Source organism: Sorex fumeus, unplaced genomic scaffold, assembly GCF_029834395.1.
Source record: "Sorex fumeus unplaced genomic scaffold, SorFum_2.1 ptg000007l, whole genome shotgun sequence".
Lineage (NCBI taxonomy): Eukaryota > Metazoa > Chordata > Mammalia > Eulipotyphla > Soricidae > Sorex > Sorex fumeus.
In genome coordinates, this window is record NW_026606064.1 from 25,433,992 (window position 1) to 25,461,107 (window position 27,116).

At 41.4% G+C, this 27,116-nt stretch overlaps 1 protein-coding gene across 1 annotated transcript; it reads right to left on the reverse strand.

Moving 5' to 3' along the window:
• Positions 1 to 17,315: 17,315 nt before the first annotated feature.
• On the reverse strand, positions 17,316 to 18,912 carry FSHB (follicle stimulating hormone subunit beta). Its single transcript, XM_056107214.1, has 2 exons — positions 18,753 to 18,912; positions 17,316 to 17,617 (listed from the first exon to the last, which is right to left on the reverse strand). Exons 1-2 carry the CDS (start codon positions 18,909 to 18,911, stop codon positions 17,387 to 17,389), a joined length of 390 nt encoding a protein of 129 aa, XP_055963189.1. The 5' UTR covers position 18,912; the 3' UTR covers positions 17,316 to 17,386.
• Between the last annotated feature and the right edge of the window lie 8,204 nt (positions 18,913 to 27,116).

Below are 27,116 nucleotides of genomic sequence, written 5' to 3' on the forward strand. Positions count from 1 at the left end.
AGTTTCAACACCAATCCTTCCACCAGGCTGAATTTCCCTCCACAATTGTCCACATTTTCCCAACCACCCCCCAAACCCTTAGCAGGCACAGAGTAATTTGTTTTATATTGCTTGTTACAACCAAATGGTTAAGTGAATTATCAAAAATACGTCAGTAAAAGATCACGGTCACGGTCCTCCCGTTGTTCCTTGATTTGCTCAAGCAGGCCCAGTAATGTCTTCATCCTGAGACTTGTCAGTGAAAGAAAATTTGTGAAAATTGTTATATCTCATCATGGGGTTATTAAGACCTTTTCTAAGAGCTGGAGCAATAGCACAACTGTAGGGCATTTGCCTTGCACGCAGCCAGCCTGGGTTCGATTCCTCCACCCCTCTTGAAGAGCCCGGCAAGCTACCGAGAGTATCTCGCCCACATGGCAAAGCCTGGCAAGTTACCCGTGACATATTCTTTATGCCAAACACAGTAACAACAAGTCTCACAATGGAGAAATTACTGGGCCCGCTTGAGCAAATTGATGAACAATGGGAGGATAGTGCAGTGCTACAGTGCTAAGGATTTACTAAGCCGATAATCAATAGTGGAACCTTTTGTGTTACTGTTTTTGTTTAGTTGTCTTCTATGTTACTTTGCCATCTAATTTGATATGCTCCTAATGGAATTTCAGTACTGTGAAATTTGGAGGTGTTGCACAGCTGTGTATGCAGCTGCACAGTCCAGAAACTTCAGGATCAGTAGGTCTGGGATGAGTCTGTAGACGTTCTCCTTGAAGCTGTGTACTTAGGCTGTTAAGCCTGGGACTGTGGGTTCCCAAGTGGCGAGATGGACAGAGACACAAACATAGTGCAAAAGCAATAGGGGTTTTATTCCAGTTAACTAGGGTCAACTATTTCGCCCGCAGAATGGTCTCTTGATAGCTACCCCGACCTTCAAGTGCAAGCAGTTTATATAGGGTTTGATTACATAAGCAGTACATGCCATATTGTTTCAGAAAAATCTCAGTTACCAAACAAAGGCACTTTGGCAAGTGTCTAGGGTAACAGTGGTCAGGGAACAGTTAAACAATAATTTCAGTTAAACAACAATATGTAACAGTTTATGGTTACATAAGCTACTCATTCCTTACAGTTAACAAAAGATAATTTCTGGGGCATTTTAACTGAGGCATGGTGATTGATTGAGCCCATTTATTGGGCTCAGGAACTTCCCAGGTGGGTTTAGGTTGGCTAGTTATACATTGTTTCATTGCTGGGAAGTTGAGACTGTTTCAGTTCCAGGAACTGAACCTGATGCCCACCTGATTTTTCTCATTTCTGCCTCCTGTCATGGCATCAGTTTTGCCCTTACAAGGCTGTTGGCATGGTGTAGCAGTTTGCAGCTTCCAGGGCTTTGGCAGGGCAGGAATTTGGCCTCCCTTCCCCTTGAGAGTTACCCAGAGTTTTCATTGGGGGGGGTTGGTGATGGTGGTGGTGAGGGGGTGCCGGTGTGTTCATGAATTTCAGCTGCTTGGTTTGTATCTTCTCAGAGATTTAGTTTGTGAATTCTGAATGGCAGGGCAGGTGAGTCTACATGATGGTGACTGTGAAAAGTAGATGTGTCTCCCAGGGCCTCTGGAAGTATGGGGGCTATTAGTGGGAGGCTGTCTGCCCCTGCTCCAAGAAGACTGTGGGGTTCTTATCCCAAAACCAGGTACCGGGGTTTACACAGACTGGTATCTCTTCAGAGATTCTTAGTGAAACTGCAGAGTAGACCATAGGCCATTGGCATGGCAGTGGCGATGTGTACATTGACTATCGGGCTTCAGCAGGTCAGGGAAGCCCATTCGTTTCCTGAGGGCACCCAGAGAATGGTGTAAACTCTAATTTTCAATTTTCCAAGTTTCGTATGTAAATATTTCATACAATTCTCGAGAACCCACCATGTAGGAAAATCTACTTTCATGCTCAGACAAGCAATTTTGTTGTTGTTGTTTCTCTTTTTTCCTACACTGGATTTCAATTCACAAGGGCCAGTCACAGTGGTCAGGGAAGAAATCTGATATTTGTGTTCCTCCAAGGATGGGAAAATCAGTGCCTGTTTGTGGGTTTTGGTATGAACTGTCACTAGAGGGTTTGGTTTACTGTTGTGTTTTGAAATTGATAATGTGACACAAACTCTAATAAGTAAATTTAAAAAAATCTTAGATGGGGCCAGAGAGATAGTAGATAGATAGGCCACTTGTCTTGTACACAACAGAACCAGGTTCGTCCATGGCACCACAAATAGTTCTTTGATCCCTGCCAGGAATGATCCCTAAGTGCAGAGCCAGGAATAGTCCTTGAGCACCATCAGATGTTCCTCTTGATGCCCCCCAAAATCAACATCCTGATTTGTTAAAGAAGTAATATTGGAGATTTTATTGAGCAAGAGTAGTTAGTGATGGTAGTCAGCCTGATAAAGTTTCATGCAGTGTCAAGCAGAGAGCAATCACCTCTGAGTACATACAAAAGGACAGAGGGAGAACAAAGTTACTTTTAGATCTCACTGTCACTGCATGAATACTGCTTGATCAGTGTATTTGATTGACTGCCACATATAATATTCTTATGTTGGGCCAATGTATAGGAAATGGAATAAATTTGATCAATATACCTATCTTCAAAGAGATGAAACTTTTTTTTTAAAAGTAGCACAACTACTTAGAGCTATTCAAGGCCGTTAGAAGGGTTGTGTCTGACTTTTTATAATTATTTGTTTGAGATATGGCAATCAATCTGCCTGACATGGTCAAGTTTCTTTTTAAGACTGAAATACTGCAAGTGGGGGAGAAGGCAGCTGGAATAGAGAAGGGATCACTAAGAAAATGAAGATTGGAGGGATTGGTCAGGATAGGAGATATGTGCTGAAAGTAGATAAAAGACCAAACATGATAACCTCTCAGTATCTGTATTGCAAACCATAATGCCCCAAAGTAGAGAGAGAGAGTACGGGGGAAATTGTCTGCCTGGAGGCAGGGGGAGGGTGACAAAGGGGGGATTTACTGGGGAGATTGGTGGTGGGGAATGTGCACTGGTGGAGAGATGGGTGTTTGATCATTCATTGTGTGATTGTAACTCAGACATGAAAGCTTGTAACCATATCTCACGGTGATTTAATAAAATAAAATTTAAAAAAAAGACGGAAGTACCTTTTTTTCTAGCCTCTTGCTCTAGAAGCCAACATTAAGCTGCCTTTTGCTCACAGAATCCCACGGAAGAGGGAAAGGTGTGTCCTGCTTTAGAAGACTCAGAAACTTGCTACAGAGAATTATATTGGCATCATCGTAAGAGATGATGATGTTTGAGTCAGTCACAACCCTTCTCTTGGGAAATTTGAATTTTTGCTGTTTGCTGTTTGGGGGCATCACCCTAGGGTTATTTGATGGTTTCTTCCAGTTCTACATTTGAGGGTCACTCCCTGTGTTGCTTTGGAGACCATAATAACAGCACATGGTTTGAACCCAGACTTTCCACTGCGAAGCGTGTGCTCATTCCTTTAAGCAATGTCTTTGGTCCTCTCTTGGAAATTTAAGCTTAGACATTTACTGAGAACTTCCAGTGAATGTTGGGTGTTGCACTGAAAGAAATTCACAGTTAGCAACCAGCTGCATCCATATTGAGGATTTTGGAGCTGTTGCAAATAGAGACAGAGGTGCTAGAAATGATCACTTGGAGCCACTGAGCAAAAATAGTTGTCTTCATCCCTTTTGTTACTCCATTTTCAGTTACAGTTTCATCATTAGAGTAATAACTGTCTTCCCTGTAAAAAAAATCTATCTCTTGTCCCTTCCCACTGAAAAAGCACTGGCTGGGCTGCTGAGATGGTTGGGAGGCTGAAACATGTGCTTTGCATGCTGGAGCCTGGTTACAGTCCCTAGCACTGCATGGTCTACTGAGCACTGAGCTGGGAGTAGTTTTTAAGCACCACTAGCAGTGACCCCGAAACACACACAAAGAAACCTCTAACTGGAGGATGGTGAACTTGACCTAGTATCACTGATTTTGTAGGGCTAATGATTTAATCTCAGCCTCACCTTAGTGCTTTCATCTTTTGTATCTCAGCTGCTTTAGGCTGGGATTTTATTCTGCTAATTTTTTTTTTCTTTTTTTTTTTTCCCCTTTATTTTATTTTATTTTTTTTAAAGTTGTAGATTTACAATTTTTTGTGCTTTGGTTTCAATTATACAATGATCAGATACCCATCCCTCCACCAGTGCCCATTTTCCACCACCATGGATAATATCCCTCCCACCCCCATCCCCCCATCCCCCCGTCTCTGTGGCAGGGCAATCCCCTGTGTTCTCTCTCTCCTTTTGGGTGTTGTGGTCTGCAAAAGAGGCATTGAGTGGCAAACATGTTCAGTCCATAGTCTACTTTCGACATGCTTCTCCCCTCCTGGGAGGATCCTCCAAACATCCTTTATTTGGTGCTCCCTTCTCTATCTGAATAGCCCTTTCCTCTAGGATACCCGGCTGGCCTCTAAGTTATGGAGTAATCCTCCTGGTGCTGATCTCAGCTATTCTTGGGTATTAATCTCATACTTTGTTACTTTATATCCCCGAGATGAATGCAATCTTTCTATGTCTATCCCTCTCTTTCTGACTCATTTCGCTTAGCATGATACTTTCCATATTGTACCACTTGTATGTAAATTTCATGACTTCATCTTTTCTAAGAGCTACATAGTACTCCATTGTGTAGATGTACCAAAGTTTCTTTAACCAGTCATCTGTTCTTGGGCATTCAGGTTTCTTCCAGTTTCTGGCTATTGTAAAGAGGGCTGCAATGAACAAACAAGTGCAGATGTCACTTCGACTATACATTTTTGCCTCTCTGGGATATATTCCCAGGAGTGGTATTGCTGGGTCAAATGGGAGCTCAATTTCTAATTTTTTGAGAATCGTCCATACTGTTTTCCAGAAGGGCTGAACCAGTGGACATTCCCACCAACAGTGAAGGAGTGTCCCTTTCTCGCCACATCCACGCCAGCATCGGTTGCTTTTGTTCTTTTGAATTTGGGCCAGTCTCTGAGGTGTGAGATGGTATCTCATTGTGGTTTTGATCTGCATCTCCCTGATGATTAATGATGTAGAGCATTTTCTCATGTGCTTTTTTGCCATTCGGATTTCTTCTTTGAGAAAGTTTCTGTTCATTTCATTGCCCCATTTTTGGATGGGGTTGGATGTTTTCTTCTTGTGGAGTTTAACCAGTATTTTGTATATCCTGGATATCAACCCCTTGTCAGATGTGTATTCGGTGAATATCCTTTCCCATTCTGTAGACTGTCTTTGTATTTTGGTCACTGTTTCTTTGGAGGTGCAGAAGCTTCTTAGTTTAAGATAGTCCCATTTATCTATCTCTGTTTTCACTTGCTCGGCCAGTGGCGTGGCATCTTTGAAGATACCATTAGCTTCAATGTCATGGAGGGTTTTTCCAACTTTATCTTCAATGTACCTTATGGTTTCTGGTCTGATGTTGAGGTCTTTAATCCATTTTGATCTAACTTTTGTACATGGTGTTAGGCAGAGTTCTGAGCCTATTTTTTTGCATGTAGCCGTCCAGTGATGCCAACACAATTTATTAAAGAGGCTTTCCTTACTCCACTTCACATTACTTGCACCTTTATCAAAGATTAGATGAGCATATGATTGAGGAGAGATGTCAGTGTATTCAACCCTGTTCCATTGGTCTGCAGTTCTGCCTTTGTTCCAGTACCATGCTGTTTTAATTATTACTGCTTTGTAGTACAGTTTGAAGTTCGGGAGGTTGATTCCTCCCATTTTCTTTTTCCCAAGAATTGCTTTAGCTATTCGTGGGGGCTTATTGTTCCATATAAATTTCAAGAGTGTTTGCTCCATTTCTTTGAAGAATGTCATGGGTATCCTTATAGGGATTGCATTGAATTTATACAATGCTTTCGGTAGTATTGCCATTTTGACAATGTTAAGTCTCCCGACCCATGAGCAGGGGATATCTTTCCATTTCCTCATGTCCTCTTTTATTTCCTGAAGTAGCGTTTTGTAGTTTTCTTTGTACAGGTCCTTTACTTCCTTAGTTAAGCTGATTCCTAGGTACTTGATTTTCTGGGGCACAATTGTGAATGGGATTGTTTTTTTCATGTTGCTTTCTTCTCTCTCACTGTTTGCGTATAGGAAAGCCATGGACTTTTGGGTATTGATTTTATAACCTGCAACTTTACTATACGAGTCTATTGTTTCTAAGAGTTTTTTGGTGGAAGTTATTGGGTTCTCTAAGTAGAGTATCATATCATCTGCGAATAGTGAGAGCTTGATTTCTTCCTTTCCTACCTGAATGCCCTTAATATCTTTTTCCTGCCTAATCGCTATTGCAAGTACTTCCAGTACTATATTGAACAGCAGTGGAGAGAGTGGGCATCCCTGTCTCGTCCCTGATCTTAGAGGGAAGGCTCTCAGTTTTTCCCCATTGAGGATGATGCTTGCTGTAGGCTTGTGGTAGATGGCTTTAATTATGTTGAGGAAGGTCCCCTCTATACCCATTTTGGCTAGGGTTTTCATCATAAAGGGGTGCTGGATCTTATCAAATGCTTTCTCTGCATCTATTGATATGATCATATGCTTTTTATCTTTTCTTTTGTTGATATGGTGGATTATGTTGATTGATTTCCGAATGTTGAACCATCCTTGCATCCCTGGGATGAATCCTACTTGGTCATGGTGTATGATCTTTTTGATGAGTAGTTGGATTCTATTTGCTAGTAGTTTGTTGAGGATCTTTGCATCTGTGTTCATCAGGGATATCGGCCTGTAATTCTCTTTCTTTGTGGTATCTCTGTCTGCTTTTGGTATCAGTGTGATATTTGCTTCGTAGAAACTGTTTGGAAGTGTTTTTGATATTTCAATTTCGTGGAAAAGCTTGAAGAGTATTGGGAGTAAGTCCTCTTTAAAGATTTGGAAGAATTCACTAGTGAATCCATCCGGGCCAGGACTTTTGTGCTTGGGGAGACTTTTTATTACCATTTCAATTTCCTTGATGGTGATAGGTCTGTTCAGGTATTCCAGGTCTTCTTGGTTCAGCCTTGGGAGTCTGTAGGAGTCTAGGAATTTATCCATTTCCTCGAGGTTTTGATGTTCCGTGGCATAAAGCTTCTCAAAGTACTCCCTGAGGATCCTCTGAATTTCTGTGGTTTCTGTTGTAATGACCCCCTTTTCATTTCTGATTCGGTTGATTAGGGTTTTCTCTCTCCCTTTCTTTGTGAGTTTTGCTAGAGGCTTATCAATCTTGTTAATTTTCTCAAAGAACCAGCTCTTGGTTTCATTGATCTTTCGGATTGTTTTTTGGGTTTCCATCTCGTTAATCTCTGCTCTGAGTTTTATTATTTCCTTTCTCCTGTTCGGGTTGTGCTCCTTTTTTTGGTCCTTCTCCAAGCTCTTAAGCTGTGAGGTTAGGTTACTTATGTGTGCTCGCTCCTCCTTCCTGAGGAATGCTTGTAGAGCTATAAACTTTCCTCTTAACACAGCCTTTGCTGTGTCCCATAAGTTTTGGTAACTCGTGTTCTCATTTTCATTCGTTTCTAGGAATCTTTTGATTTCCTCTTTGATTTCCTGTCTAATCCACTCGTTGTTCAATAGAGCACTGTTTAATTTCCAGGTGTTTGATTTAGTTTTCTGTTTTTGTGTGTGATTTACTTCTAATTTCAGCGCATTATGGTCTGAGAAGATTGTTGATACAATCTCTACCTTCTTAATTTTATGGAGGCATGTTTTGTGGCTCAGCATGTGGTCTATCTTGGAGAATGTTCCATGTACGCTTGAGAAGAATGTGTACTCAGCTTTTTGTGGATGAAGTGTCCTGTATATATCTACTAAGTCCCTTTCTTCCATTGTTTCCCTCAAATGAAGTATGTCCTTGCTAAGCTTGAGTCTGGTTGATCTATCAAGAGGTGACAAAGCAGTGTTGAAGTCTCCCACTAGTATTGTGTTGCTATTGATGTCTTTTTCCAAATCTATGAGTAGTTGTTTTAAGTACTTTGCTGGTCTCTCATTAGGTGCATATACATTTATTATTGTAAGTTCTTCCTGTTGTACAAATCCTCTGATCAATAAGTAATGGCCTTCACTGTCTCTTATGACCTTCCTCACTCTGAAATCAATGTGGTCTGATATAAGGATGGCTACCCCAGCTTTTTTATGGGAGCTGTTTGCCTGTAGGATTGTTTTCCAGCCTTTGACTCTGAGTCTGTGTTTGCTTTGACTATTGAGATGCGTTTCTTGCAGGCAGCAGAATGTTGGGTTCAATTTTCTAATCCATCCTGCCACTCTATGTCTTTTAATTGGTGCGTTTAGCCCATTGACATTGAGAGAGATTATTGTTATGGGATTTTGTCCCATTGTTATGTTAAAATTGGGTGTATTTGAGGGGCCTTTCTTGCCTTAAAGTAGCCCATTTAGTTGTTCTTGTAACCATGGTTTTGAGTCTATGAAGTTCCTGAGCTGTTGTTTGTCTGTGAAACTGTGTGTTGTTCCTTCTATTATGAATGAGAGTCTTGCTGGGAAAAGTATTTTGGGGGAGGCATTTATTTCATTGAGTTTTTTTACTATGTCCCACCACTGTTTTCGGGCCATGAGGGTTTCATCAGAAAAATCAGCTGTGAATTTTAAGGATGCTCCTTTGTAAGAGATTTCTTTCTTCGATCTTGCTGCTTTCAGAATTTTGTCTCTGTCTAAGGTTTTGGTCATTTTGATCAGAATGTGTCTTGGGGTATTTTTATTCGGATTTCTTCTAGCTGGTACCCTTCGGGCCTCCTGAATGTGGTCACAAGTTTTCTTCAGCTCTGGAAATGTTGTAGCAATGATGTCTTTGACAGTTTCTTCTTCATCGAGGTTTTCTTCCTGTCCCTCTGGGACTCCAATAATTCTTATGTTACCCCTCTTGGCTTCATCACGATCTTCTCTTGCCATCTGTTCCCGAATTGTGAGTCTCTTTTCCATTTTCTGCTCTTTTCGGGAGAGTCTCTGAACTTCATCTTCGAGCTCACTGATTCTGTTCTCAGCCGCTGTTACTCTGCTGCTAAGGCCTTCCACTGAGCTTTTCAATTCGCCTACGAGATTTTTCAGGTCTGACATTTCTGATTGCATTTTCCTCATTTCTGCCTTCAGATCCTCTTGTCTTCTATTGGCATTGCTTTCCATTGTTTCTTTTAATTCCCTAAGCATCCTAAGTAGCTCCCTTCTGAATTCCTTGTCAGAGAGGTTGTCTAATACTACAGTACTGTTGGTGTCATCTGGGCTAGACTCTTCAATATGAATGTTTGGTAGGCTTTTGCGTTGCTTTACCATTGTGAGAGGTGTGGTTTAGTCCTTCACGTTCAGTGTTACTATTCTGCTTGATATGCAGTGTGAGTTAAGATAGGTTTATGAGTTATTGGCAACTGTATTTCTAGTGGCTGAGCTAAAATAGAGAAGTTTCCATCTAAGAAGTTAGCTTATGGTTCCTATGGCATATGTAGTGGGAAAATATTTCGCGGCCGCGTTAGCGGCCGCGGCTCCGGAAAGAGTCCCTGGCACTGGGCGAGGAGTTGGGAATGTCTCCTGTTTGGAATTGGAGCCGTTCAGCTTTGTTGCCCAGAGCTGGGCCTCTGTGCCCGTCCCACGCGGCTCAGGGGTTGAAAACCGGCTGTCTCGGGGCTGTTTCTAGCTGCGCGTGCCCAGAGAGGAACCCAGGCCCTTGGGGGCGGGCTGTACCTGTTGGAATTGGAGCCGTTCAGCTTTGTTGCCCAGAGCTGGGCCTCTGTGCCCGTCCCACGCGGCTCAGGGGTTGAAAACCGGCTGTCTCGGGGCTGTTTCTAGCTGCGCGTGCCCAGAGAGGAACCCAGGCCCTTGGGGGCGGGCTGTACCTGTTGGAATTGGAGCCGTTCAGCTTTGTTGCCCAGAGCTGGGCCTCTGTGCCCGTCCCACGCGGCTCAGGGGTTGAAAACCGGCTGTCTCGGGGCTGTTTCTAGCTGCGCGTGCCCAGAGAGGAACCCAGGCCCTTGGGGGCGGGCTGTACCTGTTGGAATTGGAGCCGTTCAGCTTTGTTGCCCAGAGCTGGGCCTCTGTGCCCGTCCCACGCGGCTCAGGGGTTGAAAACCGGCTGTCTCGGGGCTGTTTCTAGCTGCGCGTGCCCAGAGAGGAACCCAGGCCCTTGGGGGCGGGCTGTACCTGTTGGAATTGGAGCCGTTCAGCTTTGTTGCCCAGAGCTGGGCCTCTGTGCCCGTCCCACGCGGCTCAGGGGTTGAAAACCGGCTGTCTCGGGGCTGTTTCTAGCTGCGCGTGCCCAGAGAGGAACCCAGGCCCTTGGGGGCGGGCTGTACCTGTTGGAATTGGAGCCGTTCAGCTTTGTTGCCCAGAGCTGGGCCTCTGTGCCCGTCCCACGCGGCTCAGGGGTTGAAAACCGGCTGTCTCGGGGCTGTTTCTAGCTGCGCGTGCCCAGAGAGGAACCCAGGCCCTTGGGGGCGGGCTGTACCTGTTGGAATTGGAGCCGTTCAGCTTTGTTGCCCAGAGCTGGGCCTCTGTGCCCGTCCCACGCGGCTCAGGGGTTGAAAACCGGCTGTCTCGGGGCTGTTTCTAGCTGCGCGTGCCCAGAGAGGAACCCAGGCCCTTGGGGGCGGGCTGTACCTGTTGGAATTGGAGCCGTTCAGCTTTGTTGCCCAGAGCTGGGCCTCTGTGCCCGTCCCACGCGGCTCAGGGGTTGAAAACCGGCTGTCTCGGGGCTGTTTCTAGCTGCGCGTGCCCAGAGAGGAACCCAGGCCCTTGGGGGCGGGCTGTACCTGTTGGAATTGGAGCCGTTCAGCTTTGTTGCCCAGAGCTGGGCCTCTGTGCCCGTCCCACGCGGCTCAGGGGTTGAAAACCGGCTGTCTCGGGGCTGTTTCTAGCTGCGCGTGCCCAGAGAGGAACCCAGGCCCTTGGGGGCGGGCTGTACCTGTTGGAATTGGAGCCGTTCAGCTTTGTTGCCCAGAGCTGGGCCTCTGTGCCCGTCCCACGCGGCTCAGGGGTTGAAAACCGGCTGTCTCGGGGCTGTTTCTAGCTGCGCGTGCCCAGAGAGGAACCCAGGCCCTTGGGGGCGGGCTGTACCTGTTGGAATTGGAGCCGTTCAGCTTTGTTGCCCAGAGCTGGGCCTCTGTGCCCGTCCCACGCGGCTCAGGGGTTGAAAACCGGCTGTCTCGGGGCTGTTTCTAGCTGCGCGTGCCCAGAGAGGAACCCAGGCCCTTGGGGGCGGGCTGTACCTGTTGGAATTGGAGCCGTTCAGCTTTGTTGCCCAGAGCTGGGCCTCTGTGCCCGTCCCACGCGGCTCAGGGGTTGAAAACCGGCTGTCTCGGGGCTGTTTCTAGCTGCGCGTGCCCAGAGAGGAACCCAGGCCCTTGGGGGCGGGCTGTACCTGTTGGAATTGGAGCCGTTCAGCTTTGTTGCCCAGAGCTGGGCCTCTGTGCCCGTCCCACGCGGCTCAGGGGTTGAAAACCGGCTGTCTCGGGGCTGTTTCTAGCTGCGCGTGCCCAGAGAGGAACCCAGGCCCTTGGGGGCGGGCTGTACCTGTTGGAATTGGAGCCGTTCAGCTTTGTTGCCCAGAGCTGGGCCTCTGTGCCCGTCCCACGCGGCTCAGGGGTTGAAAACCGGCTGTCTCGGGGCTGTTTCTAGCTGCGCGTGCCCAGAGAGGAACCCAGGCCCTTGGGGGCGGGCTGTACCTGTTGGAATTGGAGCCGTTCAGCTTTGTTGCCCAGAGCTGGGCCTCTGTGCCCGTCCCACGCGGCTCAGGGGTTGAAAACCGGCTGTCTCGGGGCTGTTTCTAGCTGCGCGTGCCCAGAGAGGAACCCAGGCCCTTGGGGGCGGGCTGTACCTGTTGGAATTGGAGCCGTTCAGCTTTGTTGCCCAGAGCTGGGCCTCTGTGCCCGTCCCACGCGGCTCAGGGGTTGAAAACCGGCTGTCTCGGGGCTGTTTCTAGCTGCGCGTGCCCAGAGAGGAACCCAGGCCCTTGGGGGCGGGCTGTACCTGTTGGAATTGGAGCCGTTCAGCTTTGTTGCCCAGAGCTGGGCCTCTGTGCCCGTCCCACGCGGCTCAGGGGTTGAAAACCGGCTGTCTCGGGGCTGTTTCTAGCTGCGCGTGCCCAGAGAGGAACCCAGGCCCTTGGGGGCGGGCTGTACCTGTTGGAATTGGAGCCGTTCAGCTTTGTTGCCCAGAGCTGGGCCTCTGTGCCCGTCCCACGCGGCTCAGGGGTTGAAAACCGGCTGTCTCGGGGCTGTTTCTAGCTGCGCGTGCCCAGAGAGGAACCCAGGCCCTTGGGGGCGGGCTGTACCTGTTGGAATTGGAGCCGTTCAGCTTTGTTGCCCAGAGCTGGGCCTCTGTGCCCGTCCCACGCGGCTCAGGGGTTGAAAACCGGCTGTCTCGGGGCTGTTTCTCTTATTCTGCTAATTTTAGAGGCAGATGATGTTGCCATTGCAACATCTGCTATTATTTCAGCTCCAAATGACTTATTGTTTTTATTATTTAACTGATTTGTTATATAGCCCTCTCTACATGTAGGTCACCAGAACAGAGTCAGCATACAGACTTTTAAACCAGAATTACTATGTATGTGGATTCAAATGGACTCCATTTGTTGTTTCAATTTCCTTACATGTGATTGCTCTGTTCAGTCTTTCTATTTCCTCCTCATTCAGCTTTGGGAGATTACATGACTCTAAAAATCTATCCATTTCGTCTAGGTTCTCCAGCTTAAGAGCATGAAGTTGTTCATAGTAACCTCCTCTTATGTTTTAAATTTCTGAAGGGTCTGTTGTAATTTCTCTCCTTTAGTCTCTGATCTGATTTATTTGGACATTTTCTCTTTTTTTACCTGGTGAGTCTAACTAAAGGTTTGTCTTGTTTATTCTTTCAAAGAACTAACTTCTGGTTTTACTCACTCTTTGAATTGCTTTTTTTGTTTCTGTGTTACTGATTTATGCTCCAGTTTTTACTATTTCCCTCTATCTACTAAATTTTGTTCATTTGCTGGTCCCTCTGCTGTTGTTGTTTTTTTTTTTAAATTTTTATTAGTGAGACATCATGAGGTACAGTTGTAGACTTACAAATTTTTGTGCTTGGGTTTCAATTATACAATGATCAAATACCCATCCCTCCACCAGTGCCCATTTCCCACCACCACGGATCCTAGTATCCCTCCCACCCCCCACCCCCCCATCGCACCCTGCCTCTGTGGCAGGGCATTCCCTTTTGTTCTCTCTCTTATTGGGTGTTGTGGTTTGCAAAAGAGGCAATGGGTGACAATCATGTTTGGTCTATAGTCTACTGTCAGCATGCTTCTCCCATCCTGGGAGGATCCTCCCAACACCCTTTATTTGGTGTTCCCTTCTCTATCTGAGCTCCCTTTTCCCCTAGCATGTGTGGTTGGCCTCCAAGCCATGGAGTAAAATTCCTGGTACTAATCTCAGCCATTCTTGGGTGTTAGTCTCCTATTTTGTTACTTTATGTTCCCCAGATGAATGCAATCTTTCTATGTCTATCCCGCTCTTTCTGACTCATTTTGCTTAACATAATACTTTCCATGTAGTACCACTTGTATGTAAATTTCATGACTTGTCTTTTCTAACAGCTACATAGTACTCCATTGTGTAAATGTCCCAAAGTTTCTTTAACCAGTCATCTGTTCTTGGGCACTCAGGTTTTTTCCAGATTCTGGCTATTGTAAAGAGTGCTGCAATGAACAAACAATTGCAGATGTCACTTTGACTATATTTTTTTGAGATGTGTGTTTTGGTTGTTGATTTGAGCTTTTCCTTCTTTCTTAATGTATGTGTACATTACTATGGATTTTTCTTTAGTACAGCTTTTGCTATATATTATAGATTCTGATAGCTTGTATCTTAATTCTCATTAGTTTTAAAGAATCTTTTAAATCTCTCTTAATGTATTATTTGATCCAGTGTTTCATTCAAACGTTGTAAGTTTTCCCCATCTTCTTTCTATGGTTAACTTCTACTTGCATGGCATTGTAGTGTGAGAAGGTACTTCGTAGATTTCTATATCTATAAATTTATTTGAATTTTTAATATTTGAATATTTGAATTATATACTGTGTATAATCTATCCTGGACAACCTTTCATGTTGAAGAAGAATGTTTATTTTTTCGGGGGTTGGGAGATAGAGAGCATTGTATATTGAAGACCGACCATATTTTTTTTAAAAGTCATGTGGGAGCAGGTCTTATTCTGCTAACTCTTCTTTTAAAGATAAAAACTTAGTAAGCCTTTTTATGTTTTAATATGTAAACATTTTTGTTTTTGGTCCATATCTGGCTGTTCTCTGACATTATATCTGGTTCTGAGCTCAAGAATCACTCCAGGTGGAGCTTACGGGACCATCTGGGGATCAAAGCCAGGTCAGCCACGTGCAAGACAACTACCTTATCCTCTTTATTATCTCTCCAGGTTCTCACAGATAAATGTTTTACTCAGCTTATAACTTTCTTTTATCCTGTTATACAATTACCAAACTGATGACACATATGATAGGTTTCCTAAAAAAAATTAACACAATACTCTATTTCAAGTACCAGTGTATGTAAAACTTATTTCCTAATAGATAAACTCACACATGTAAACACTTACTGTCACTGTCCTCCCGTTGTTCATCGATTTGCTTGAGCAGGCCTAGGAACGTCTCCGTTGGAGACTTTGTTGTTACTGTGTTTGGCATATCGAATACATCATGGGTAGCTTGCCAGGCTCTGCCGTGCGGGCGAGATACTCTTGGTAGCTTGCGGGGCTCTCTGGGAGGGGCTAGAGCAATAGCACAGCAGTAGGGCGTTTGCCTTGCACACAGCCAACATGGCTGACCCGAGTAACCACTTAACCAAGTAGAAATTTTCTAAGGTAAGTATACAAGCCATGGTAAAAGGTTATGGATATTGGTTGTTGTTGACAACAAAGATTGTTGAGTACTCTAAGGAGACATTTAGGAGTCTAAGCTGACAATAGCTTTCTTAACTATCGTCAATATAAAGCTTTCAATGTCACTCAGGTTGTTGTCATTCAGCTGATACAGGAAGAGTTTGGATGATTACAAATGAGAACATTTTATGGGCCAAGTATAAAAATAGCTCTTAGTACTCCAGTTCACATTCTGTTGGCTGGAATACTAATACACCTGATTACAGGGAACACTGGAAAATATAATCCACTTTACAGTCAAGAAGTAGAGATGAATCTTGGTGAGCATTGATTCGCTGCCTTAACCCAAAATGAATATTAATGACTGGGGCTTTAAAAATTTTGTAGCTATGTGAATTTTTTTCTTTTAATAGTAAGTGTAAAAGCAGGATTAAATGTACAAAGCACATAAAGATGTCTTGTTTTCAATTAACAAATACTTTGCATATCTCAAAAAATATAATAAGTTCGTGTATGGCCTTTGCCCTGATTTATTTGCATTAACATTGTATCATATTTATAGAACAGATTTTTGAAAAGACAGATAAGACGTAGACTTGGCTTGCGGCTTCCTAGTTATTTCTATCCATTGATTCCTCTTTATTCATCCTCACTGTAATTAAATCAGTGTTTGTTATTCTATATGTTTACATTACTCATCACTGTTTTCTCAGTAATTTAGTAGGGTTTCTTAAACTTTTCCCCTTACAGCTTATTTTTGTCTGAGAAATGGAATGTAGGTGAATGGTGCAAGAAACACTTTACTCAATTAATTCTGATTTTATTTTTGCTCATGTCATGTTCAGAAATTTTTTGTGTTGCAATTTTTTTGAGATTCCCACATTTAGTTACATTATCTCATCTATTAACTTACTCAATTTAGGAAGCTAGTACTTAGGTTATAAAATATGTCTTTATAATCACTGGTATTTTACTTAAAATCTTTGAACTTCAATTTTCTATCTAAAATTTTAAGATGTGAACTCTAATGTCTCCACCCAATCCATGATTCTCTTTGCTCCCATCTATCCACCCACTGCTGCAATACATCATAAAATAACTGCAGAAAATGACTGGAAACTTCAATAACAAAACATTTTTATTAGTTCAGAAAAAATATTTAATGTCTTTAAGGGTGAGATAGATTAGTATTTATACAAGCATAAGGAATGTATTTTTAAGATTCTATCTACTAACATTTTGAATATACATACATGTAAATAATCAAATTGTATATGAAAAAATCCAAATATATAAATCTGGTGCCTAGTTGTCTATTTAAAAAAATACAATTTAATAAATTAATGAAAAAAATGAGTATTAAACAAACATAAAACTAAGAGATGTAACATCTTGAAAAGAAATACACTTGTGAAACACTTTCAACAGATACCTCTCCAAAGAGTCATAGATTGGGGAAAATATAGATAGATCAAAATATGAAAAGAATGGATATAGAGAATTCTAAGAAGCAATATGTTTTGTTAATCGTGCATAATTCTTCATAAAAGAACTACTTCCTTTCCACAAATATATGTATAGATAGGTAAGTGTTCTTATTAATTTGATGAAATTGCTTTCAAGTCTGTTTTAAATTCCCCTTTCTTCAAAGGAGTGGATTCCAGCTGGAGGGCAGTGAAGATATTTTTTTTCTATTTCCCAAAGGGCATTTTGCAGGAGCCTGGCAGTATTTGTTCAAAGCGTTAAAGTTATGAAATGTGGGTTAGTTTTCATAAGCTTACATGATCATGTCTCATTTTTGCCCTAACTAATAGGTTTGGTAGTAGTTAAAGGGTACTGTGCTAACTCTGCAGGCAGTGAACAATTCAGAGAGAAGCATCCTGTCTTAATATTCTCCAAACCAGAGGGGAAAGGTGAGGTGGGACCAATCACCTCCCTTTCTGTGAAATTACTGGCACTGCTGGGGATTGTGTCAAACAGGCTCTCCTCAGTGTTTTCTTGCACTCTCTTTCTGATCTTAAGATCTTTAAGACAGCATTTTTGAGAATCTTGCTAAATTCCATGCAAGGCACTTAGCATTGAAGACCCCCATCATGAAGAAATGCTGATGAACTCAAGCATCTAACAGAAGACTGTCCACTTAGTCATTGACTTACTCCTATCTTCAGCACCCCTGGCCCTCACTTCCTGCCCCAGCTCTATGACTTTATGGCATATCTGTGAGCATTTCTAAGCTCAAGTGGGAAATCACTCACATGTCTGTGTTAAGATGGGAAAAACATAAGAACCAGACCCAGTGATGACAGACTTGTCACTCAGGATCTCTCAGTTCCTAGATCGCCACCTCTGCTGGGAGAGCAGGGATTCCCCTGGTCCACAGTGGTTGCAGCCTGGCACACGTGCACGCTCAGACTTTTGAGTATCTCTGTCCTTCAGGACATGGGAGGGTAGCCCAGAATGGCCGTCATTCTTTATTCTTTCAGTTCACCGAAGGAGCAGTAATTTGGCCCCAGGCCTCGGACAGTACAGTCAGTACTGTCAGTGTCACACCTGCCACAATGGCACTCAGTGGCAACTGGGTAAGTGTAGAGAGAGTCTGCGTGGTGAGCACAGCCAGGCACCCTAACGGTCTCGTACACCAGCTCCTTGAAGGTACATGTTTTCTGGATGTTGGGCCGGGCTGGGTCCTTATATACCAGATCCTGTGTAGTTTAGGGAGAGAGAAGTTTGGTTATAATATGTTTCTATTTAGCTTAACCAAAATGAGACTGGAATTTAATACTTTTTAAGTATTTAAAAAACAGGATACTTTAAAATTGAGTATTTCATTTTAATAATGAACTATTAAAACTCATTTTATGCAAATAATTTTATTAAAAAATCATGATCTTAAAAATGATCTAATGCTCTATTGTTTCCTGATTGTTGCTAGAAATCATACAAAATCATAAAAAGTTATAAAAACTATGCATTCTTTCATGATTATATTTATGTCCAAGTACTAGCTATTTTTCAATGGTAGAAAAATTTTGACTTTCAATATACTGTAGCCTTGTGGATTTGGCTTACACTTAAATACTATATATCTTTTAGGGTTCTTAGCTTCAAACAATAAAATTATTTGTATGTAAGAACTTTTCATCTAGCCAGAATAGGTACAAAGAACTTATACAACCTAGTATCTATGCCCTTGAGGCTTGGATTTTTTTTTTAATAGACTTAAGCAGTGCATTGATTTATAGGTTTATTTTGTTTTTAATAATCTGTGAGGATTGATTTTTTCAAACTGTGTATTGACATTCAGGCTTGTCAATAGAATCATTTTTATAATATGATTTTTGTGTTTTTATGTCATTTGGAAAACTATTTTGGTACTATCAGTTGCCAAGTATGGTTTCAAAGATAGCAATTGATTTTTTTGGAATTCAATTCATTATATATGTTTACGTAGCTATGGAAAACCTAACATAAAACCATCTTTTTATTTTAAATGCCTATTTATCATATTATCAATCAGACCAAATTAGAGGCATCCCTAAATTTATCCTCATCCAATCTGAGCCAGACATTCGATGGATACCCTGATAAGGTAAGGTAAGGTAAAGGCCCTCCCGTTGATCGTCGATTTGCTCGAGCGGGCCCAGTAACGTCTCCATTGGAGACTTTGTTGTTACTGTGTTTGGATACCCTGATAACTCCAATTATAACACAGACAGTCCTGGCTAAGGGACATAAGACCTTTACTCAGGAAATTTCAACTATTGCAAGAGTGGGACATCACCAAATTTGCTACAGCACTCAGTACCCTCTTTGCAACAAAACAGAGTTGGAGCATACCCGGGTAAAGCAGTAGCCCGCACACCAGGTGGTGTTGATGCTGATGCAGAAGCGGCATTCCTCTCTCTCCACCGTGATTGTGATGTTGGTCAGTTCACAGCTGTAGCTGCAGAGTGCTTTCCAGCAGCAGAAGAGGAAGCAAAACTGGACTGACTTCATCTTGGACCGGAGAGCCAACAATACTGTTCCAGGAGAACCCAAGAAAGCAAAGAATTATAATCATTGTTTAAGTTGGTCAAACTGAATATCACTGGTCTCCCCTTACTTCCCAGTCATGTTTTGCTCCAGCCAATATCCTCTCCTGTTATTTGCTCCCTGAATAAATATTTTTCATTAACTTCTACACTTTCATTTTTTGTATAAACATTATAGATTAAAACTCTAATGAAAATATTTAAGTAGAACAGTAGAGAGAATTACTGTTTACTCTCTTAAAGTGGTTATTCTGAATTATGATCATTTTTATTTGTCTTTTTGTTATTTCAAAAATTATTTTTGTTTAAAGCACAAATGAAGATTCTAGGACTGGAGAGAGTTCAATGAGCTGAACACATGCTCTGCACACAGGATAACTGGTTTGATCCCCACTCTGCATAGTCACAGATCACATGCCAACAGTTGCTCCCGAACATGGCCAGGTTTGGACCAAAAGCAGAAAGGAAAAACAGAAAAAGTAAAGAAAAATTCTGTACCTTGCTATTAGTTCTGCACTTCTACCATCATAAATATTAGCATTTGCTTTTGCCCTCATTGATTTCAAAAGAAGACCATTTTAAAGACCAGGTGAATAGGTTTATATAATGTCAATTGCATGCTAAAAACTGTGGTTACTGTATATTAATTGCATTAGGAAGTCAGGTTGGCAAGTACAAATTCCCTTCCCAAGCTCAGTGTTTGTTCTTCAGATCCTGAAAAATCTCTGATTTCCAAAGTACCTTGATAGCTATAAGATGTTGAGACTTACCTGTGGTTGCTTGCTTTGAGAGAAGCTGCAGATTGAGCTGTCTCACTTTTCCTTTTATATACAAAATTGTGTGCAGCTAACACCTACTGGATTTGTTGGGTATTAATATGACCAATGTTATCCTGATGCTTCTGAAAGTGAATCAGTGTTTAGGTAGACAGGGAGATCAAGCCTTACCAAAGTAGTCTAAACGCAGTAGATTAGAAACATAATGTTACCAGAGATAGTTGAGTCTGTGCAAATTAAATTTGATATAGTGGTACACCCACTCCTTCACCTTGTTAAATTAAATGTGACCCTAGGTTTTTCTTTCGTTTCATAACTCGGGATTAAGATTTTCTCCTAAGTATTGCTTTGGCTCTGTAGAGAAAGAGCATTAAAAAAGTATGGTTAATAAATTGTCCTGAGTGGGTATTAAATTTTTCTCAGAGCAGATTCAAAGCTGCAAAATGACCTGACGCATTTTATTTTGATTTTTTTAGTATGTTTAGGGTCACACCTGTCGGTGCTTGGAGATTCTCTCCCAGAGCAGGCTTAGGAAATCAATTATGTGCTGTCAGGCCCGTACGGCTCTCTATTCCATAATCTAATTTTTATTTAAAAAGTATTTTTCTTGGTTATTAACCTTTTTTTAGGTGTATGATGGGCAAATATTCTCTCCCAGTCTTTAGGGTGTCTTTTCACTCTGATAATCATTTCTCTTGCCTTGCAGAAGCTTCTTCATTTGATGCAGTTCCTTTTGTTTATATTTGCTTTTATCTACTTGGCCAATGGCATTGAATCATATAAGATACCTGTAGTTTTTATGTCGTGAAGGGTTCTTCCTATGTCTTTCTCAGTATAATTTATGGATTCATGCCTGATATTGAGGTCTTTATTCCATTTTGAATTGACTTTAATATATGGTGTGAGAAGGGTCTGTGCTCAAGTTTTTGTTTTTACATGTGACTGACCAGTTTTTCCAACACTATTTCCAAAGAATGTCTTTGTTCCACTACATACTCCCAGCTACTTTGTCAGATTAGATGACTGTATCTATGAAGTCTATCTCTAGGTTTTCAGTTCTGTTTCATTGGTTGTAGAGTCTGTCCTTATTGTAGTACCACAATGTCTTGATTACTACAGATTTACAATATAATTAAAATTGGCTAAGGAAAAATCTCCCATATTTCCCCCCACCTAGGATTTCATTGATTATTTGGGGGAGTTTGAGGCACCTGTAAACTTAAGAAAAAAAATATCCACCCCAAAATGGGGAGATGAGATAAACATAAATTTCCTGAAAGAAGACATACAGATGGCCAATAAGTATATGGAAAAAAATGCTCTGCATCACATCATCAGGGAAATGCAAGTCAAAACAATGATATAATTATCTCATATCAGTTATACTGAAAAGCATCACAAAGAAAACAAAATCAATCAATGTTGGTGGGGATGTAGGGGAAAAGGAACACTCATCTATTGCTGGTAGAAATGCTGACTGTTCCAGTCTTGAAAAAATATTTTCTTGAAAAAAAATTATGTTCACTTATACAAAAATTGAGCTTCCATATTGCCCAATAGGTTCACTTTTGTGTATCTACCCCCAACCCCCAAACCCTTATTTTGAAAAGGTATTTATGTTCTTGGGTTCATTGCAGGACTATTAACAAAAGCCAAAATATGGAAACAACCCAATATTGATGACTGTATAAAGAAACAATGGTACATATAGACAATGGGATATTACGTGGCTATAAAAAAAAAGATAAAATGCAATTCACCATTACATGGATGGAGTAGTGACTATTATGCTGAGCAATATCACTCAGAAGGAGGACCAATACAGAATGATCTTTTTCACATGTGGGATATAAGGAAACACAATGGGGGAATAAAAATGTTCTAAAGCAACAGAACGTGACTCATTTATAGAGCTGAGATTAGTATAGTGGGGAGTGAGGGGTGTAGTTCTCAGGGGACCTGAAACAATGGGGGAGAGAAGTGAACACGCTGCTGTAGAGTGTGAGGTTAGCATGTTTTATGCATAAAATCCTAACAGTGTTGTAAGTCATGCTGGCTAAGACATTTTTTTAAAGAAGTATTTCTCTTTCTTTATATTTCATATCCAGCTACATTAATCTGTGTTCTGTGATGCTTTACTTATAATTCTGTCCATGGTTTGCTGATTCCTTTCTTCATATATTTGCATGTGCAATATTCATGAAGCTTAAACTGTCCCTACTTTCTGCCTATGTATTTTAACACCACTCCCACTTCTGGAAAATACATTTTTTATTGGAGGTGCTTATAAGTAGTGCTCAAGGGCCTTGTGGGAACATTCCTGGAGATTCTCCACAAAATTGGATAAAACAGTTCAATGGTTATCTCAGTGAGGTATTGCTGTGTTGTCAACCACCATGTTCACCTTAGTAGTGCTTGAAGGTCACCTCCAAGAGGTACTCAAGGATCTACTATGGTGCCAGGTATTGAATTAGGGTCCCAAGCGTGCAGCACATGGGCTCTATATTATTGTACTCTATCTCCAACCCTTTAACAAATTTCTTAAGACTAGAGGCAAAGTAGAGCTTTAATTTGTAATTGTTTATATTCCTTTGTATCCCAGTAGAGTGCAAGGTCTGTGGTAACTGGGATTGATCTGGTTAACAGTGATTTATCAAAGACTGGAGGCATAGTGACAATAGTAATGGCATTGAGATGTATATCAGGATTCAAATCATGTATGACCTTTAGGCAGATGTAGTGACTTTGATTTTTTTCCACTATCTGTGAGAGGGAACTAATTGTGGGATTTCAAAATGAGGAGTGCTGTGATCTAATTTAAATCTAAAATAGGATCCTTCTCACTGTTGTGCTTCTAACATAGGGGACAAACCTGTACTTATTAGATGTTATTACAGCAACATAGGGGAGAAATGATTATTTGTTCAGGTCAGGTTGGTGTGGTAGCAATGGAAATAGAAAGACATTATCTGATTCTGGATATATTTTGAAAGTAGAGTCAGTTTTATGATTTATGAATGTTATGGGTGTGAGAAAGGAAAGAATTATGATATCAAAAATTCTGACATGAGTAACTTGAAGGATAAACTAGCTCTCATTTGGGGAAAAAGTGACCGGGGGTGTAGCAATTTTTGAGAATATATAAATAGTTTGATATAGTGATGTGGAGCTTGAAGCATCTAGAAGACATATAAGTAGAGTACAGAATCTGGATTTGGATAGAACTATAATGGCTTAAGGTATAAGTTTTGGAGTTGTTGACTAGAGCTTACATGTGAATGAACACAGACCAAAAAGATAAAAGAATATAGAGTTGAGTCGGGTGTCTTCCAAAATTAGAACAGGAGAAGTTGAAATTTTGTTGAAGCATTGCCAACCGTGTAGTGTTCCTGTCTTTTTATTTAGGAATCACTCCTAGAAGGCTTGGAGGACCATATTGGATGCCAGGGATCAAACCTAGGCTGTCTGCAAGCAAGGCAAGTGCCCTACTCACTGTGTTATCTCTCTTAACCCCCCTTTTTTACCTTCTTTATCCCAAAGGACCCAGGAAAAGGTAATTGAAGGAAAAATGAAATGAAGAGAATGTGGTGTCTTAAAAGCTAATATAATACAGTGTGTCAAGAAGGTGTGAGTGTTCAGTGCTACTGACAGGTTTAGTAAAATGAGGAGTGTGGATTGTGCAAAGCTTATGACACTATAAAGGCTACTAATGTCCTTACCTAGAGAAGTTGGTGGACAAGAACAAAACTAAAACCTTGACTGGCCTGTATTTAAGTGATTAGGTAAAGATATTTAAAAAAAATTGACAGTCAACTTTTCCAGTAATTTTGACATGAATACGAGCAAAGAAATGGCTGATATTAAAGTAGAAGATGAATTAGGGATACTTTTCTTTTGATTTTTTTTCTTTTTGGGTCACACCCGGTGATGCACAGGGGTTACTCCTGGCTCTGTGCTCAGGAATTACCCCTGGCGGTGCTCAGGGGACCATATGGGATGCTGGGAATTTAACCTGGGTCGTCCGCGTGCAAGGCAAATGCCCTACCCGCTGTGCTATTGCTCCAGCCCCAACTTTTCTTTTGATTTTTAATGCTTGTTTTCTATTTGTTTGTTTTTTTTGGGGGCCATACTGGCTGTGATCTGGGCTTAACTCCTGGCTCTGTGCTCTTACTCCTGGTAGGGCTTGAGGGACCACATAGGATGCTGGGAATTAAACCTGTGGTCATGTGCAAGGCAAGTGCCCTACTCTATACTAAAAATCTGTACTATCACTCCAGCCATGATTTTAACTGTTTCAACATAGAAAATGTAACTGTATGTTTGCACAACAATATCAGTGATTGAATAGAGTGGGAAAAAATGATGGAGGATGAGAGTACCAGCTGGATACTAGGCAAAAGGCAAACAGGACCTAGGAACAGATGCTGGTGGGTGGAGAGTGTGATGGGTAGAAAAGATGGTGAACCAGTGGTGTGACTTTTGGCTTTCTACAAATTCTCTTGTGAGTAATTTCATTTTCCCAATAAAGTAGGAAGTGAGATCATTATCTCTGAATAAAAATGGTGGGGAAATTGCTGAGGACGTGTGGAGAGAGAAAAAATTTTAATAGTTGTCTGATCATAGGATTGAATTTATGGAGAGTATAATTGCCTGATAAACTTAAGGGTCCACTAAGGTTTATGGTGAAACATTTTGTGTGAGACTACTCATGTAGATGTGTAGGTTATTTTATTTTTTATTGTTTGCCCAATTTCACAGCAGGAGTTTCAGAGACATGGATGAAAAGAAGTTGATTTTCCCCCAGGATTATTATTTTTCAAACATATGTGGCAAAGATAAAACCTTGCAAAGTATTGGACATTTTAGTGTTTATTTAGCATGTGTGTAAGTACATAGCAAGAATGAGGAAATACTTTGAAACTTGTAGTTGTGCCTGAGCAAACATTTTTGAAGTTATAAAGTACAGAATCAAATGTTTATAATATATTAACTATATCATTTAAAAAATAGTTGTAAATCTTTACATTTTTCTAAGTACAATAATGTTATAACTATCAGTAATACTTGTGTCTGGTTCTCTATTGCTAGCTTTTTAGTTCAGAATGCGAATTAACCTGGTATTTAATAAAGTACTTATTATTAATCAGGGAAACTCTCTGTTAAATTGTCACTCTATTGGTTTGAAATACCTCCTTATTTCTCAGTCACATGAGTCCCTCACCTCTGCATCCTTAGAGGAAAGATAATTCTAGTCGTTAAACCTGAGATTCCTTAAGCCATACATTTAAACCATTTCCTCCATTTCCTCTTAAACTCCTGAAAGCACTGCCACAAGACAAACTTGCTTCTCTGATACAATGCCTCCAGTTCTCAATATAGTATTTGGTGCTGATTTCCAGCACAACACTTTATTTTGTGTTTCTGTGGCTCCCAGTATCTACCTCAGTGATGACACTCATCCCATTAGGTGTTAATTACCCAGTCAATTTCTCTCATAAATTCTGTTGAAATCAAAAACTTTAACTGTGTGAGAACCTCTGACATGTCTTGCGGTATACTTACTACTTACACACAGTGACCTCAGACTTTTAATTTAAAAAGAAATCCTTAAGTCGGAGGGAGAAGGACAAATAGTGGATGATCTTACTAATTTGTACAACATAGAGACAAAACAAGGAACTGATAGTATCGAATAGTGCCAAGTGATGACAAACACTTGGCCTTGGATTATAAAACACAGATTACCAAATCAGGACTGATAGGATGGGAAGATAAAGTGGACTAGAGGAGACAGACAGAGGGAGAGGGATTTGTGCACTTTGAAAATAACTTTGTCTATCAGTGCCATAAATGTTAATATTGTTTTGATTTTTTGTTTGTTTCTTTTATGATTGTTTTTTGACTACACCAAGCTATGCTTGAGGCTTACTCCTGGCTCTGCTCTTAGAGATCACTCATGGCAGGTTAGGGGACGGAATAGAGTTCTTGGCATCGAACCCGGGTTAGCCACATGCTATGAAGCACCTTACCCAATGTACTATTGCTCCAGCCCCAAATGTTAATACTTTTGTAAATCATGAAATCTGAACTATAGTCACCACACATGTGCACACATATACAGTAATAAAAGGAATTATCTTTTGGGTCATAGAACTTTGAAATGGCTAGAGCACATTGCATGCAGGAAGCCTGGGTTCTATTCCTGGTATCTAAGGCTCTTCATGCAGTTAATAGTGACTCCAAGGACCAAACCAGGAGTAATCCCAGAGGACCACCGGGTGTAGCTTTAACCCCTCAAAACCAGTGTACAATGATACCTGTTTGCTAATGAGTATGCGTGCATAGTTTTTTTTATCCTTCTTAAATGCTGAAAAACATTTTATTCTTTCCTGGATATTAGGTGACTGTCATTTATAAGGTCAGATTTTCTTTTCTTTTCTTTTCTTTTTCTTTTTATTTTTATTTTTGCAGAATGGTGTTCTTCCACTGGAATTCAGGGGCCCCTAGGACCACTCCCTGACCTTGCTGGGTGGTCCTGACAGTTCAGTGCTTGGGCCCAATATTGCTGGAGGATTCCTGGTGGTGTTTGCAGGGGCATGTGGTGCAAAGAATGGAATTCAGGGCCTAGTGCGTGCAAAGCAGGTGCTCTAGCTCTTGGGGCTGTCTTTCTAACCCCATCCAGATATTTGAAACCTTTTGCCATCTTTAAAATAATACTCAAAGATAGCACCTCAGGAAAGACCCTACACTTCTTCTTTTTTTTTGTTTTTTACATATTTAGTTTTACTTAGTATAATGCCCTCAAGGTCCAATTGGTGTCACAAATGGCCAGAATTCGTATTTCTGATGACTAAATAATTTTCTATTTGGATATATCCACATATTCTTTATTCACTCATCCATGGGCTTTTAGGTTGTTCCCATTTCTTGGCTATTATAAATACAACTGCTGCAACCATGGGTAGGTCTATGAGATCCTACACTTCTATATTTATAAATCTGTGCTGTATGGTACTACTATGGCTTTAAGAGTGTTTGGTGGGGGAATGGGGTTGCTGGAGAGATGACGCATCAGGCTGGAGTGCATGACTGGCACCATGTAGTATAGAGCACCACCAGAAGCCCCCCTGAAAGCACTGTCGGTGTGGCCCAACAGCCCGTTCACTCCCACCTCCCAACCTACCAAAAACAAAAAAAAAAAGAATTTGCTAGTTGAGGGTCATCCATGTGGCTCTGTTAGATGCACAGTTCTTGCATGTGGAGCACTGGGTTTCCTTCCAGCACCACATATACAAAAGTAAATTTAAAAATACAAAGAAATTATTTTTAAAGGCATTATGTTTTTTACATAATGAGCCTGGCAAGCTACCTGTGGCATATTCTATATGCCAAAA